Source organism: Diadema setosum, chromosome 1 (genome assembly GCF_964275005.1).
Source record: "Diadema setosum chromosome 1, eeDiaSeto1, whole genome shotgun sequence".
Classification (NCBI taxonomy): domain Eukaryota; kingdom Metazoa; phylum Echinodermata; class Echinoidea; order Diadematoida; family Diadematidae; genus Diadema; species Diadema setosum.
This window is the reverse complement of record NC_092685.1, coordinates 19,700,802-19,717,987: the sequence shown is the minus strand read 5'-3', so window position 1 is coordinate 19,717,987 and position 17,186 is coordinate 19,700,802. Positions and strand designations below refer to the sequence as shown.

The following is a 17,186-nucleotide window of genomic DNA, read 5'->3' as shown; positions in this document are numbered from 1 at the left end:
AGCACCAAAAGCAACACTGAATGGTGAAATAAATCCCCTTAATGCAACATTAGCAGTCATAAATGTTATGATTTAAGAGGTCCGACTGGAAGCGAATGCTATGATCTACCTGTAGATGTGGAAGGAATGTACTCAGAGACTGAAATATTGAATTTATCAGGCTATGAAGACATACTTCAAACAATTTCCCGGTCTTCACCGTATGATACCTAAGGAACATGTAAACACTCAGAGACTACATATCCAGTGCGTGACGTCATTAGAAAAGAGCCTTCTGGTAGACCGTTCAGCGAGGTCTTCCGAGCGCTTCCAAGACCGAACTTTGAATAGCGAGTATGCAGTAGCAAAACATTTTACTCTCTCTTGATATATGATTTCATACCTTCATTATACATAGGAATTCCCATATTCCAAGTTCTATTGCTATCAAATTCCTATGAATGTCTACTTTAAATAGAGTGTCAATGTGTGTGTGTGTGTGGGGGGGGGGGAACATGATTTCAAGCTTGCAAAGGAATGATGGACATGTTCCTGCTTGTTGCATTAACTCGTCTTTATTCAAATTCATGAAATTCTTCCGTCGAGATGTTTTCATTGCAACTGATTGACAACACTGATCAATTCAGTGCTTATTTACGTTAACTCCTCTTTGTTTTTGGTGTTGGTAAGAGTGCCACAACAGTATTTTATCCCATGTACTTAAGAATGCTTGACTAACCTCGCTAACTTGTGTAATAAACCTTGCTATAAGTCAAAGATGAGCCATTGTGTCTGCATGTCCAGCAGGGGAGGGGAATATACTGTTGTCCAGTTGACATGGTTGCACAGTTGTGTTGATTTTCCAGTGAGAATGTTTGCTGCTACAGTCACTCTTTTGTCACAGTAGATAGAAAAATGATGTATGGCATGTGACATATGTTCTTCTGTCACAGTTTGATCTAAGAAGGACATATGTGTTAATGTCACTGTGTGACCCAAGAATGACACATGACGTGACATATGGCATACAGTATACATTACACTTAGCTCTTTGTCACAGTGGGACACAGCAATGTATCAAGATGGAACAAACTATCAATTTTTGCTCTTGTAGCCACACTTTAGATCCATGCATTGAACTCTTCTGCTAATTTGTGAGATGGCAGTGCTTGATGCACTTATAGAGTCGCAGAAGCATTAAAAGATAAGAAAATGCAAACAAAACTTTTAAAGTCTTATGCAGGCTACACAGTACAGTGGCCATGTGTAGAGGGAAAGATGACACAGGACCTAACATACAGTTGTATTCATCACATATTTCGGGAAGTGTGACTCGTAAGACAGTTGGTGGACTGTGTGATTGAGAGCAACATTGACTGAACAAGAAATGAATATCCTCTCTTTTTAAAAGAGAAGCTTGTGATCATCTGTCTTGGTACACAGTATGCAAAGCATTTGTGTTGTGGGAGACAATATTTTTGTGAGCTGGTAACTTTGCGAAAATTGATTGACTCATGAAAATTGTGAAGACAGCAGCACTCAGAAATGTAACATGTATACATCCACTTTTGAATATCTTCATGATTTTACTTGTAAAATGCATTGTAAATGCTAGGCTAGCTTGATGATAGAGTCGTGCATGTTTTATATTAGGAATGAATAAAGAAAACATGAATGAATAAAAGAGCTTGATATCCTGGATTTTCTTTCATCTTAAGAGGATTGAGTTCGATCTGTACGTAGGGAGTTATCTCCAGTCCTCTCCCTAATAGAAGGTTCAGGCTAACACATTCAAGAGTAAATTTCGTCAGGATGAGAAATTACTTGCAAAGATTTGATAATGCCAGTTAATCCGTGATTACCGTAGCAACATTCTCATGCAATTGTAATTGAAATAGTCAAAGAGGAAAAACAGATACAGGAATAAAGAGAAAAGTCTGCCTCTTATGTTAGTAGATTTTATTGTGACTTTTGCAAAGTGATTTCATTGTCACGCATGGATGAATTCACTCACGGCTGTTTAAAGCCCTGGAAAATGTGTACAGCAGTGCACTGCAGAATTTTGTGTATGGTCAAACAAAACTTCCTAAATGCCCTGTCTGTGATATATCAGTGCTACTTGGATCAGAAATACAGCACAGTTTTATAAACAAGTGGGATTATACCAAATACAATCTTGGGTAGTGAAAAAAAAAAACAAACAAACAAACCAACAACCAGACAATCCATCTGTGAATGCTATTGATAGTTGGTAGAAAGTATTGCACCAGAATGTGGTATTGGCATTTAAACTTGAAAGGTGTTGACGAAAGTGGTAAGATGTGTGTTGTAAAAATGTTCTCCTGCTCAGGACTCTCCAAGTATGTCCATGTCCAAGGCTACCATGGACCGGATGACCCGCAAGAAAGAAGAAATAGAGCAGAGGAAGGCAGAGAGGAAGGCTGAGAAAGACCGGCAGGACTCGGAGCTTCGAGCGCTCCAGGAGGAGCGCGAGCTCCAGCGACGGGAGCGGCAGGAGCGTGAGAGGGAGCAGGCGCGGCTGGAGGCGGAGAAGCAGAGGAGGGAGCGGGAGCGCATGAAGGAGGAGAGGGAGAGGCAGCGGGAGGAGCGGGAGCGCCAACGGGAGGAGCAGCGGCGGGAGCGGGAGGAGAGGATGCGGGAAGAGCGGGAGCGGCAGAGGCAGGAGCGGGAGCGGGTGCGGGAGGAGCAGCAGAGGCAGAAGGAGGAGATGCAGCGGGCCAAGGAGAGGCAGAGGGAGAAACTCAAACAGCTGGAGCTGGAGAGCGTCATTGACAACGATGATGCAGAAGGTGAGAAAGATATATGCCTTTCTAACTCTACACATATTTCGACTCTTAGTAGCTCACGGTCATTCACTTTTGACGTCTTTTGATCTTCACTGTGTGTTGCGTTTCTCCCTCCCTACAATTAGAGCCAACTATGCCAAGAGAGACTAGTGTTATATCAAGAGTCTTCCCTTCTTCACGTCTTAGATGCCTTGTAGGAAACTGATGCTTACTTACTTTGCTGTAGTAGACAGACATGATCATAATGTATGTGGCCGTATATTAAATAGGACTGTAGCCTAACCCTCAATTTATTCTCCCTCAGTACTGCTGTTACTGCTTCTATTATCCGTAATCAGCACATATTGAGCTGTTTTGACTTCTTTTCCTTCTCGATTCCTCAGAGCAATGCTATATGTTATTATGCATGCATTGTCAATAAGCCAAGAATCTTTGAGATGTTTTTTATCCGGACAATTGAAATCAGTTCAGGTGATTTCTAGTGGTATAAAGTACAGCTGAAAATATCAGACACGAAAGGGACATGTTATTAAATGCAGTGTTTATGTCATGTAGTAGGAAAAAAAAAAAAAAAAAAAGCATTTGGATGCCATCACAGATTTTTGCTTGAAAAATTGATAAAGTGACAGGGACTGACTGCATTGTATTGCCTCTGAGTCACTCACACACCGAAAATTGAAAAATGTGACGGTTGTTGACAAATTGCTTGATTATTGATATTGCCATAACAACCATTGGGAGACCAAGAAACTCGATTAAACTTCCCCCGCATATACTCAAGGTGTGTGTGTGTGTGGTGACTAAATTGATGACCATCATGGACATACCTGTCCATGTGTGGTCTTGTTGAATTGTTTATGTTTTGTTTTTGTTTTTGTTTTTTTTTTTTCAAAAATCCTCACCAGTTTGTTTCGCTTTCCCAAGACTGTTTAGGCTGTGTAATGAAGTCATTACTCACTTGAATAACATATCATCTACGTCAATGCGGTGTTCAAATCGACAGTGTATCCTAAAATGGTGATTAAGCTTCTGATGTGAGTATCACTATGTCAGTATGGTATTCTGTCTGGTCCAAACAGAATCACATGTTTGCCTAAAAATTTGCAACACATTGATAACACCATTTTTGTTGGCAATCCTTCAACATTGGTCTGTCTCGAGGACTGTCATATTTAAGCTCATTATCATCTACTCTACCGTCATGTGTCCCAATGGTACATAGATCTTGCCATCAATGGTGCCACACTGGATAGCATGCATCGGACCAGCCCTCCAAGTAACAGAGTGGTGTCTAAGCCTCCTGCAGCTGCTACGCCGCCAAAGAAAAAGGCCAGCGGGTAAGTCGACTCAAAATGTGTAGAATAGATATTTTAAAACGAGGAATGTTTGCATGCATTTTGATTTCGCGAAATTCGCGAGAGCCAAGTTTCGCGAAATTTGTGAGAGCCAAGTTTCGTAAAATTAAAATGCACGGTAAGATCTTGTCTACACTGTATGCATTGAATGTTAGAGGCAACTTGCGAAAATTTCATGCCGCGAAAATATTGTATTTTACAGTATATGATCATTGTGATCTTTAATCCTCTTCTGTGATTTTTGTCTCCACTCTTCTCTGTGGGTATTTAGTGGAGAGTTGATTCACAAAGAGAAAGAGAGAGAGACAAATATCGGCCTGAAATTTACATGTTTTGAGGTATATATATTCTTGGACCAGGAAAATTGAGACGTAAGACCTGGCACCACAAATAATGTACTGGCAGTGTGCTGATTCTCGCCTGAAAATAAACCTGACTGTTGCTTGATATGAAAAGTTTTGGACGAAATTGAATTTCAGTATAATGATGATATGTTTGTCTTTGCAAGAGATATTTAATTGTGAGGTGTTACTTTTACCCGAGGGTAATTTCGGTCTGTATGCCACATCCTAGCATACATAATCTATGGAGAGGAAGGGGTATCCTATGGTACTGGTGTTATACGTGTATAACATTTATTTTGTTGTTTGCATTAAAAATCACAGGATTTCTGTGAGCAAAGCTTCTGCCAATCCAGCGGCCCAGTCCACTAGTTCGCTGCCCCAGAATGACCCCCAGAGCCGCGAGATGAAGCCGCTGAGCAACCTGGATGCAGCCATTAGGGATTGTCTGAGATACCTTGGCCAGGATGACTGGTATGTCCACCACCTGACAGTCTGTGCCTTCCATTCTCTCGGAGCTGGAGTCAAAGCACTTTCAAGATTACATCCACCATATCCATCCTCTCAAACTTTGTGAAATCTGCTCAGAAAACAATAAATCATTTATTTCATCAGTTTTGGCGTGAGAGTGAGATATTAAAGAGCAAATTACTTCTCGGATATTTTGAAACGTTTTAGAGGGAAAGGATGTCACGCAGCGGTTGTCAGCTTGTTTGCCCCAGCATCTGAATAATCTAGTATCTCATAGAAAGACCATGATTGCATTACACATTAATGTGCAGTTAGTGACACGACAATTAAATCATGGTCAGTCCTAGAGTTTCTAAGCTTAAGAACACGTTGATGTTGATGTATCTTCCACAGGGATACTACAACATATTTTTGAGAGTGCATTATACTCATTGAGATGATGAAAAAAAAGATAGTACCGATGTGAACTTCAAGGCAAACAAATGATATGTTTATATTTTCCTGTAGGCCTGGCAACAAGGTGACAGGGTGTTTAGTCTTGAGGTTTGCTCTTCTGTTAACCTATTCAGTAGCAGGTTTGTGTGTGTAGCATCTGGTACACAAATGACATAGATTTTGATCACACCTTGTTCAAAGACAAATAAGGCAAAGCTGGGCCATTCACTGAGCTTATTTTGAACAAACCTTGACTAGGGTTGTGCTGAAGGGCAAAGATTGGATCCTAGCATTTTATCATTGAAGAAATGGCACACTAAGTATTTCCACTTGATCATTGTCTAGTCAGATTTTGTTATAAAACAAAATGTTAATCATTTGTCAGAATGACATTAATCCCTTTAATTTCCTGTTTTCCCATGCCGCCTCCCCCTCCCATAATGTGTCTTACAGGGAGGTCAAGTTGGATGGCCTTTTCATCGTCCAGCGCCTCGCCCATTTCCATGGCAACGACCTTGGTCCTCAGCTGCACACCATAACTGTGGCTGTCCTCAATGAGGTCAAGAACCTGAGATCCTCTGTTTCCCGAGGAGCAATCTCCTGCCTGGAGGAGATGTTTGTGGGACTAGCCACCCTCATGGATAAGGTATCTTCAACTAAATATTGCTTCCACTAAGCAAGAATTTTACTCTTTATCATGAATATCTAAATGTGTCACCTGTTTTGTCTAAGTATGGACTTCTTCAGTTAATAAATTAATAATATTTAATTGTATTGCATTTTAATGTTGGTCAATGATGAGTGTGAAGATGCATAGTAGAATATGAGTAGTGTAAAACGGGATATATTCGCGGCATGAAAATTTCGCGAATTGGAGCCGGCGGCCTTTCTTGCAGCATGAAATTTTCGCGAATTGCAACTGGCATCCAGTGCATATTGTGTAGACAAGAACTTTCGCGTGCATTTTAATTTCACGGATGTTGGCACTCGCAAAATTCACGAAATTCAAATGCATCCGAACATTCCCTGTTTTACAGTATGTCAGCTCACAATATGCTCTAATACGGTCTATCTTCCTTTGCTACATGGAACGTAGTCTGCCATCTTGAATACAGCACTCACCAAATTATTAGGAAATTGCTTTAGCACAACAAAATTCAATACGATATAACATACTTTTCATGTTATTTTCACCCCCTAATCAGACTTACAAAGTATTTAATTGGGATATAGTTTGGTTAAAACACTTCTGCTTCCTCTCGTTTATGTCTGAAAATTAGTGCTCAACCCATTTAAATATTCACAGGAATTGAATTTCTTTACTAGAAGATAAGTTTTTGAACAGCCCGAGATACCATTAGATTCTGCTGATTGCACAGTCTAAAGATTTGCTGTCGGTCAATAGGATTTTGTGCATTTTGATACGATGTATGAAGGAATTTTGAGCTCGAAGAACAGGACTTTCGTGTAGATTGCCGATGATCTGCCTAAAGGTCATTACACTGCAGACTGATTAGTGACTGACCATTGAATGTGACACTGACCATTGGTCTTTCTCAACCTGCAGGACCTTGACCAGATTTGCCGCATCCTCCTGCCCAAGGCTGGGGAGAGTAACGGCTTCATCAGGGAGGACGTCGACAAGACGCTGGAGGCCATGGTCAAGAACGTCAACCCACAGAGGGCGCTTGGCTCGCTCATTGCCGCAGGAGCAAGGTGAGAGGCCAAGCAGTGGTATAACGCTTCAACAAAATTTGATTTCCTCACATTTCTGCCTGCAATGTAGCTTCTAATTGTTACGACAAGTTGCTGCCGGAAACCTCCGCAGGCTGTGTGTCGGTGTAGGTCTTGCGACTTTACACATATGCTGCTTCCATGCTGAATTTTTATGTTTGTCCCTGACACATTGAAAATAAATCAAACAAATTTAACATAGATTCTACTGAATGCCCTTGCCCATCCAGAAACAGATAAGGGGGAGGGAGAGAAGGACAATTTACCGATTAAAAATACTGGGTTATGGTAGAATTAAACTTATCCGGGTTTTACTCTCTCCACTTTGTCTGCACTAATCTGAACTAAAGACATATCTTTTTCAGCAAATTTGTGAATAATGTGTGACATGTCGCGGGAGCCAGGCACCTGTGAATGTTCATCATCATCATCACTGTCATCCATTTCTTGCCCTTGTTCTCCATCCTCGGTATTTCCAGTCACAAGAGTGGAATGGTGAGGAAGACCACCAGCGTCTTCCTAGAGATGCTGGTTGAGCGCATGGGACCCGGGAGGATCCTCAGCGGGGTCAAGGATGTGACAGACAAGGTCCTTCCGGTCACCGCCCAGCTGGCCCTCGACAATGGCCAGGAGACCAGGTGAGATGGAGTGGGGGTGTCTCCTCGATTCCTATCGCAACTCTGATTGAAGAAGATACAATCTGTTGTGTGACTTTCCTTGCATGGCTTCATAGATGCTGCATTACAAACTCTTGAAATGCTGTAGTAGATGACATGTTACTTTGAATGAATTGTTTATAGGTAATCCAGAGAAAAATAAATGAAAGAGGTTTATAGTAGATAGAAAGAATGAGAAGTTGGGAAGAAAGCCCTAAGAAAAAGAGAAAGTATATTTAGATGTTCTCTTTGCTGTTAAATCAAGTGTAGTCCTCTCCTGTGCACCCTCATTTGGGACAGAGAAGCAGAGTTCTGTGTACGCCATATATTTAGCGAGTCTAGATTTTTGCAAATATGGACTCCTCGACAATTGGGCGAGTGGTTAAATTTGCGATTGTTGAGTACAATACTGATTACAGAAATTTAGGCATACATGTCACATTCATGTCGGGATCAGGGTAAGTATTTTCATGTGTTTTTATATTCGTGAATAGCCTCTGACTTGTGAAATTCACAAAATAAAATCGTTGTGAAATATTTGGTGTATGCATTACTTATGTGACTGCTTTTTTGAGAAAGTGCATTTTCTTCTTTACAGCCAATAGACACCATAGAAAATAATAGGTGACATTTCTACAGCTATGCCAATCATGATGAATGGCTATCAATTGCGGTAATGCTGTATTAAAGGCATAATTTACCTTTTGCAGATGAAACAAAAACCCAGCATTAGTGCTTCAAGATAGTTCTAAAATGTGAGTTAGGGATAGAAACAACGACTGTAAAAATTTGAATCAGTAAAATCGATGTTAAGTATTGTTAAATATACAAAATGTGAACAATAGTTATAATAAAAATGTTTCCAGACTAAACCGTATACAGTTACGGTTTATTGAGAAAAATACTTATATATCCTCATATTTTAGGCTTTATTGTGAAAATTTTATATGGTAGGATGTTTTGTGGTACAACAGACCTACTCATGTGCATCAAATGTGATATCTTGCACATTTTTAAAATCACTGCTCCCAAAGGTAAACTGGACCTTTAAAGGGATCGTATAGTTTTGGTTGAGACCTAATTTCAGGTTTCTAACATTATTTGGTGAGATAATGAGAAATCTCTGATAAAATATGGAAGAGCATGTAATTCTATGTGGAATTCAACGTTTATTTGATGAAAATTGGTTTTGAAATGACTGAGATATCCAAAAAAGAGCGATTCTAATGAAGTGTGGGACCCACACTTTATTACGATCGCTTTGTTTTACTTTGTTTTTGGATGTTTCAGTCATTCCAAACCCGATTTTCATCAAGTAAACTTTGAATTCCTCTTAAAATGGTATGCTCTGTACTATATCATAAGTGTTTTCTTGGTATCTCGCAAAAAGTTAAAATCCAAATTCTCATCTCCACCAATACTGTACCATCCCTTTAAGCCTTGACTGGATTTTGTCTCTAAACCCTTATTGTGCTTTATTTCCTGATCGGCACATACACTGGAGTGCTTTATTTGCTGATTGGCACAGACGTTCCAAAACTAATTGTGAGTGAATAAATATAACCTCATCCCTGTTGAGTTATCATGGTTTTCTTTGTGACCTAAGGTGCATTGCTACACCAGAGTTGACTCGCTAACTTTACAACTAGGTAAAGTTTGGTTGGATTTCAGTATGCCCATTTGAAATGCCAAGGCACATGAATGAAGTGTGATAAAGTGTCCCACTTTTGCCCTGACCACATCTATGACCTCTGACTTCTAACCCATGGACACCTCTCAATCGTTCACCAATGTAGGTACTATGCACGCCGGATCTTCTTTATGCTCATGCACCATGAGGACTTTGATAGGCTGATTGACAAGCATGTTCCATCCAAGAACATCAAGAGCATCAGGGACATCTTGGAGAATCTCAAGAACAAGGTTTGTTTCTCACAAGTGAAGACAACTATTTTATGCTCCCATCTAAGAAAAAACAAACAAACAACAACCAAACAAACAAGCAAACAAAAACAACCAAACAAACAAACAAGCAAATAAAAACAACCAACCAACCAAACAAAAATACATCAGATGTAAATAATCTAATCACCTCTGCATCTGTTGAGAGACAGATGTAATCAAAGAGATAAAGCAGAAATAACATTCTTTTTTTTTGTACCTCTGCCGTATGTTTTAGGTGATTAAAAAGCATTCAAAATGGATTTGGAAACCGTGGATCCAGCCTCTAGCATATGTAACTGATTTTGTGGAATATTAGTGCTCAAGGGAAAGAAGTCAAAACAAGAGTTTGTTTGGAAACCGTGGATCCAACCTCTAGCATATGTAACTGATTTTGTGGAATATCAGTGCTCAAGGGAAAGAAGTCAAAACAAGAGTTGTGAAAATGCCACATGCATGTCTTTTTTTTTTGGGGGGGGGGGATAAAAGGAATATATGGATGGAAGCTGATTTTGAAATCAGACTTCAAAGGCAGTTGAAAAAGCTGGAAATGTGTGGGGTTTTTATTGCTATATAGAGGATCAAGATTAACCTTATTCTACAGACATGTAAAATTATGTGAATAGTTATGGTTCCCATACTAATTCTAGAGCAGCAGTCATGTGATCAAAATTATGAAATATGAAATTCTGTCAGTTTTCATGAAGGCACATCAAAGAAACATGAACACTTGTAAGCTTTTATTAGATCTGCGAAAATGATACATGATCTTCTTGGTAGAAACGGCACATATTGTAAAAAAAGAGATGCTTTTTCTCAACAATCAGATTTGATATCGTGCATGTATATGTTTGAATATGTCTTTATGCACACACTAGTTGTGGTTGTGTTTATGTTAAGTACACCTCAATCACCATGCCCATGATATTGCAGGGTCTGGGTGACTTGCCATCGGACACATCCTCTGCCAAAGCTCGCCGGAGCAACCCTAACAGCCGAGCCAACTCGGGGTCACATGCCTACTCCAGGGATCGCATTGACTCGGGGTAAGCAAATTGGGCAACAATTTTTCTGTCTATATCTATCTGTCTGTCTGTCTGTCTGTCTATCTATCTATTTGTCTTTCTGTTTATCTATCTACCATCTATATATATCTGTCTATCTATCTGTCTGTCTATCTATTTATTTATCTATGTCTGTCTGTCTATCTATCTATCTATTTATCTATGTCTGTCTGTCTATCTATCTATGTATCTGCATTTCTGTCTATCTGTTTATCTACCGATCTATTTATCTATCTACCATCTATATATATCTGTCTATCTATCTGTCTGTCTATCTATCTATGTACAGTTGTTTCTGCCTTTCTGTCTATCTGTTTATCTACCAATCTATTTATCTATCTACCATCTCTATATATCTGTCTATCTATCTGTCTGTCTATCTATCTATGTACAGTTGTATCTGCCTTTCTATCTGTTTATCTACCGATCTATTTATCTACCATCTACTGTATATATATCTGTCTATCTATCTGTCTGTCTATCTATCTATGTACAGTTGTATCTGCCTTTCTGTCTATCTGTTTATCTACCGATCTATCTATTTATCTACTATCTATATTTATCTGTCTATCTATCTATCTATCTGTCTGTCTATCTATCTATCTGTCTATCTATCTATCTCCCTATCTATCTATCTATCTTTCCAAACATTAAAGTTACCTTCTAACAACACACATATGATGTAGGAGAATACCAGCACTAAAACTGTAGTCTAGGGCCAAAACACACAATGGGAAATATAATGGTTATGTGTATGTGATGTGGCATTGCTTGAGATCTCTTGCTTCCAAAGAGTAATTTTTAAGAAAGAATTGAGTGATGTGTACTCCATCAATGACCCATATGCATAGACCCATATCAGAAATAGATTTCTGTTCTCAATTTATGAGAACAGACAGTCTTTATGAGAAACTGTTAAAATGATCCAGCAGAACTAGTGAGTCTTGAGTATAATCTGTACATGGTTGTATGCTTGATGGTATGTGTCTTGCCTGTAGAATCTAATATTTTGTAAGAAATCATTGTTGAAAAAACTGTTGATGTTATATTGGCTTGCATACTTGTGTGACACACTCTCTATCCAGAAAAAATAACTGTATGTGTATTCTAAGGATTTAAAGACCCAGTGGTGTGGGGAGACTTAGGTTGCCCAATTGAATCAATCTCCATTTGCTGCCCACTGGGGTACATTCAAAAACCACGGCGTCAGTGACTATGTGCATCGAAGTGTATGTGCATTGGTGACAGTCAACTCTAATCGAGATTCTTTGACTGTGTGTGTGCTTACACTGAGATCAATGATAAAGCTGTATGAGTATGTCGTTCAGGGGATTCTTGAATATATCTGGAGCCGGGCAAGCCTTCCCACTCAATGGCATCTCCCTGCTACCAGGTCTGTAGGAGAGTGAACAGAAGTTTATTTTTCTGTATGCAACAGCTTGTTATGCTCAATCCTTCTCTGTGTGATTTCTGAATACTTTGCATGGCAGTGAGGTGCAGCGCACCCCTCCTGGTTCGATGAAGAAGGGCAAGCGTTCTGGGGGCACCGTGCGGAGCGAGGACAGCGAGATCGTCAAGGGGCTGTGCGACAACCTTGGTGCCTCGGACTGGATGTCTCGCCTCAAGGCCATCGAGCAGCTGCAAGAAATGAGCGAGACTCATGAAGAGATTGTGACTGCTAACATCATCAAGGTAAAAAGAATCTTATCAAACAGATTAAAAACAAACAAATCCAAATCAAAAGTTGGGTGTCAAGTGCTCAGAAGTATTGAAGTGGATCTGCAGCATCAGTGGTATTTTGTGAAGATGGTTCACAGCATCAGTGATATTTTGTGAAGATGGTTCATAATTACTGAAATTTCTTATTTCATATATTACAATGTTGGTAACTCCAAGAGGTGCATTCCTGACCAGCTTTCCAAAACCTACCCATTTAAGACCATAGGGTCATTTTTGCAAGCGTTTTAATGGGAGATTTGGTAGCATTTTCGTAGGACATCCCCAAGGGTAATGAGAATGTCAAAGAGTAATGATTACAATAGCTGCAATAACTATTGTTCATACATGTTCCCAAATCACAGTTCTCTGAGTGATGTTCAGATAGAACGCTTGACTGGTTGAGTGTCATTTTGAAATCTCTAAGCCCTGAAAAAATATAATGTGTATGGCAGATGGCTCATGAATTGACGCACAGTGAGGGAATTTTATAGAATGGTATTATGCCGACATGTTCATCAGCATCATCTAATTTTAGATGAACATACAAAGAGCATGAAATATCTGAAGAGAGAGGGTTGTGCAGTAAGGAATCCCCCCAAAAAATTTTATTACACACACACACACACACACACGCACACACACATTTTGATCTTCAGAATAGTCATGAGGGATTTGCTGTAAGCAATAACCTTGACATCCCTTCATGCACACAGATATTCGACAAATTCTCATCGAGGCTGTCGGACTCGAACAGCAAGGTAAACACAGCAGCCTTGGCCACCATGAAGGACATCGTGCCCAGACTAGGCGAGTCGCTGTCTGCCGTCGTAAACAATGTGGTCCCCATCCTGGTCCAGAACTTGGCTGCCAAGAACCCCAACATCAGCCAGACCAGCAACGACATTCTAGACCTGATCCTGGAACATGTCGGTGAGTGAGAGAAGTGGTTTTCAGTCTGCTGGCTGTTTTGTCTGCCAGTCTTCCTTGCTCCATTCGTGGAAGTTGTGTACAAAATTTTGTTTGGGTTCAATGCACTATGTAATCTCTGTTGCTGGTAAGCAGAAATCTACTCTGGAAATCCTAGGTCGGTCTTAACTTCATGGTGTTGACAAAGGCTATCTAACGTATGTTCGTTTCAAAGTGTTAGGCTTGGGTAGGTGACCTGAGAAGTGTTCTGTCACACGATTTACGATTTTAGTGTTGTTGATTTTTGTACAATGGCAAAGGTTAGTCTAGGAAATCAGCGGTCATCAGCACATTCAACAAATGATGTGGGGGTGGGGAGAGAATTGCATATATGTACAGAATGCTGTAATCTCACTAATGAAAATGTGACATACTTTGTATACCATACATTTTTTTAAACATGATTTTTCATGGAAGACAATTATGAGAGAGGGTAAGCTTGTGATCAAGAACTGCAGCTAGGGAATGGGAATTATACATATCATCTTTTCAAAAAGCCACGTTAGTGTTTTTCCACGTTGGAGATCCGATATCCACTGCACTTTGGTTGTGGAAGGCAGCATTACGGCATGCTTTAATTTCACAAATGTCAGATATTTACGACATACGCAGTAAACAACTACATGACGCATTGTTTTTTATGAATATAGAGAAAAAAGAAGGCATGAAAGCTCAGGACAGAGCATCAGTATAAGGTTCATAAAATGTGATGGCATATTATCTGGGGTACGGAGCAGACGCGGAATTTCTGCTGGTAGACACTATCAGTCATATGCCATGTGAGTTGGCTTTTTGCGGCCGCCCTTCAGAATGAGTACCTGGTATCCGTCATTACACATTTGTACACTGTCGAAGGTTTTTGAACGCAGTGACAGTGTTTTCGAAGCACCACTCATGCTTACTGGCGGAGGAAAGAAAGAACTCATGAGCACCCACCTCTTTGAAGTGACGGGCGTACTCTCATAGATAGGCTACCAGAGTTTGTAGTGATGTACTCGACTACATAGTGTAACATGCCTCAATACAATGTCATGATCTGCCTGGAGTGAGAGAGATAAAGAGTTGTACATTCAAATGAAGAATTTGATGGCAGAACAGATTAAGTGCCATTTTTAAAAATTTTGAAGTAAGTCCATCATCAGATGAAGCAAAATAAAACCTTTCCAGTGAAAACTCACGTTTCACAACAAGGAATATTATTTAACTCGCTTTGCGATCAAACTCTCCAAGTATTGCCTCATCATGCCAAAAACGAAACAAAACAAAAAAAACAAAACAAAACAGCAAAAATGTGTATATATATTTCCCACATGTAGATTCATGGAAGCATGAGAATGTATGCACAAAACCTATCAGCTTGTTTTTTTGTTTTTTTTGTTTATTATTATTATTATTATTATTATTATTATTATTATTATTATTATTATTATTATTATTATTATTATTATTATTATTATTATTATTATTATTATTATTATTATTATTATTATTATTATTATTATTATTATTATTATTATTATTATTATTATTATTATTATTATTATTATTATTGACAGTTTGTTGTATGTTGGGACTGAAATGGTCATTTGTTCTGGGTAGTGCACTTGCCTTCCAGCCATAAAGCTAAGTTTGTTTTTTTGTGTGTTTTGTTTTTAATAGCACTTGACACCATTTCTGCACTATAAAGTTGATGCAAAGTTGATGCTGAGAGATGTTTACATACTCTCAACTGCTCATAGTTGTACACCAGAAAATTTAAATCCAACTCCAGTGACAACTTTTTTGTGTTGGGACATTTTTCATGATTGGTCATTATTCCCAGTTACAATGAGTCTGGTGCAAATCCAGAACTATGAAACCTATTAGTATATGATGTTTTTCTCTCTTTTTTTTATCTACTCAACAATGAGTTGTATTTACAAAGTTATTGTGTGAACTGCACGGACCTGAATTTCTCTGTTTGTCTGTCTCTTTGTTTGTTTGTTTTATTCAAGTCATGGAAAGAGATGGAAGTTTGTTAGCAAATATTTTTTGCAGATGCCATGCATATCATATCAAATTGCTGGTACAACTGACCTTCCTTGGAAACATTATAAGGTCACTAGCAGTGACATTTGGCGTCTAATTGCAAGCTGGGTTCAATGGCACCAATTAAAGTCTACTCTCTGTCTATCATACCAGTCAGTTTTAAAAACTATATATTTTTTTTTCTTTTTTTGTTTTCTCTTCCCGTAGATATGCTAGTACTTGTCCAACCCTTCTCTAGTGCCACCCAGTACGGAAACGTGAGAGCCAAACCAGCTATGGTGGAGAAGCTATCATGTAAGTATGGGAGGCTCTGTCTGCTCATTTGTGCTTCCCAAGCCATCAAAATATCTTTCTTCCTCACAGTTGACATTACTGTTATTTTTTCTTTTTTTTTACTTTCATTATGACTGGTAATATCAAGTGGAGTATTTGTTATAGTGATGATGATGATGGTGATGATGATGATGACAGTGATGGTGATAACGATGTTGATATTGTTGCCGATGTTGATGATGATGATGATGATGATGATGATGATGATGATGATGATGATGAAGTAACCATAATGAAGAAGAAGGTGATGGATAGTTGTCATGAGCAGCACCAGCAGTAGCATTGATGCAATGATTGTAATAATTGTGGTGTTAAGATGTGCAGTTGCAGCCAAGGACTAAAATACAATGATAATTCACGATACAAAGATCATGACATTGTAATCAAGCTGCTCATAAATGATCATTGATATGACTTTGATGCAAAAACAAGAGTATTATTTTACCTTAAGAAGATATACCTGAAATTACATGTACTCATCGGGTGCTCTGATCATATTGCACTCATTGTTCTGTCCTTGACTATAAAGTTTAAAGATCTCCAAAAATAAAAAAAAATAAAAAAATAATGGGAGAAAAAAAAGAAGTGCTGTGGTAGAAGGGTAAAAAGTACTGGGAACAAGTTTTGATTGTGTGTGTATTCAGGGATATATTTTCATGCAAAAGCCTGAACTCAGGCCCTTTCATGTACAAACTAAATGTAGCTTCTTCTACATAAATGATTTTCAGATCCTTACTTTCATTCTAACTGGCATCTCTGTATATTGTCCTCTCCGTGTTCAGACATGGTGGAGAGAGTGTACCCCCGCAAGCAGCAGACGGTGGTGAGAAACGTGCTGCCCGTGCTCTGGTACCTTCTCGGCAACATGACGGGCAGCGGAGCGGTGCCGGGTGGCTCAGGAAACCTGCGCAGCGCCACGTCGACGCTGGCCAACAGCCTCTACACCCAGATGGGGGAGGTGCTGCTTCAGCATGCCCAGAACTTGCCCCCTCGGCACGTCAAGACCCTGAAGGAGCTAGTTGATGATGATACATGACAGTGACATCAGAGTCCCTTCCCCTATTCCTTACTTGTGGTCCACCCCTCCCCCTCTTGTGACATCAGGATGACTTGCCCCCCTTCTCAGAGGTCATCTGAATTAGGAGTTTTGTTAGAGATACACCTGTAGTTTGAATGGAATGATTAAGTGTGGCCAGTGAAGATTGGGCTCACTTCATAGGGCCCCTCATGTGCAGTATAAAGAGGATAATTTGTTGAGAAGGAGAAGTGTTTGGTGCTTGTATCACAGAGCAGTTCTCCTTAACATTACTTCATTGTCTGTGAGGTGTTGCATCTTTCAGCAGCACAAATTTCTTGT

At 39.4% G+C, this 17,186-nt stretch overlaps 1 protein-coding gene across 1 annotated transcript in view; it reads left to right on the top strand.

The window, feature by feature from the left end:
- LOC140234649 (TOG array regulator of axonemal microtubules protein 1-like) overlaps positions 1-16,942 on the top strand; it is an 80,446-nt gene extending 63,504 nt beyond the window's left edge. Inside the window, 12 exon segments of the mRNA XM_072314685.1 lie at positions 2,330-2,789; positions 4,009-4,123; positions 4,807-4,956; positions 5,842-6,034; positions 6,956-7,104; positions 7,602-7,760; positions 9,575-9,701; positions 10,653-10,765; positions 12,274-12,475; positions 13,216-13,432; positions 15,704-15,790; positions 16,612-16,942. Of these exon segments, the coding sequence (XP_072170786.1) occupies positions 2,330-2,789; positions 4,009-4,123; positions 4,807-4,956; positions 5,842-6,034; positions 6,956-7,104; positions 7,602-7,760; positions 9,575-9,701; positions 10,653-10,765; positions 12,274-12,475; positions 13,216-13,432; positions 15,704-15,790; positions 16,612-16,865 (2,226 nt within the window). The 3' untranslated portion in view covers positions 16,866-16,942.
- Positions 16,943-17,186: the final 244 nt, after the last annotated feature.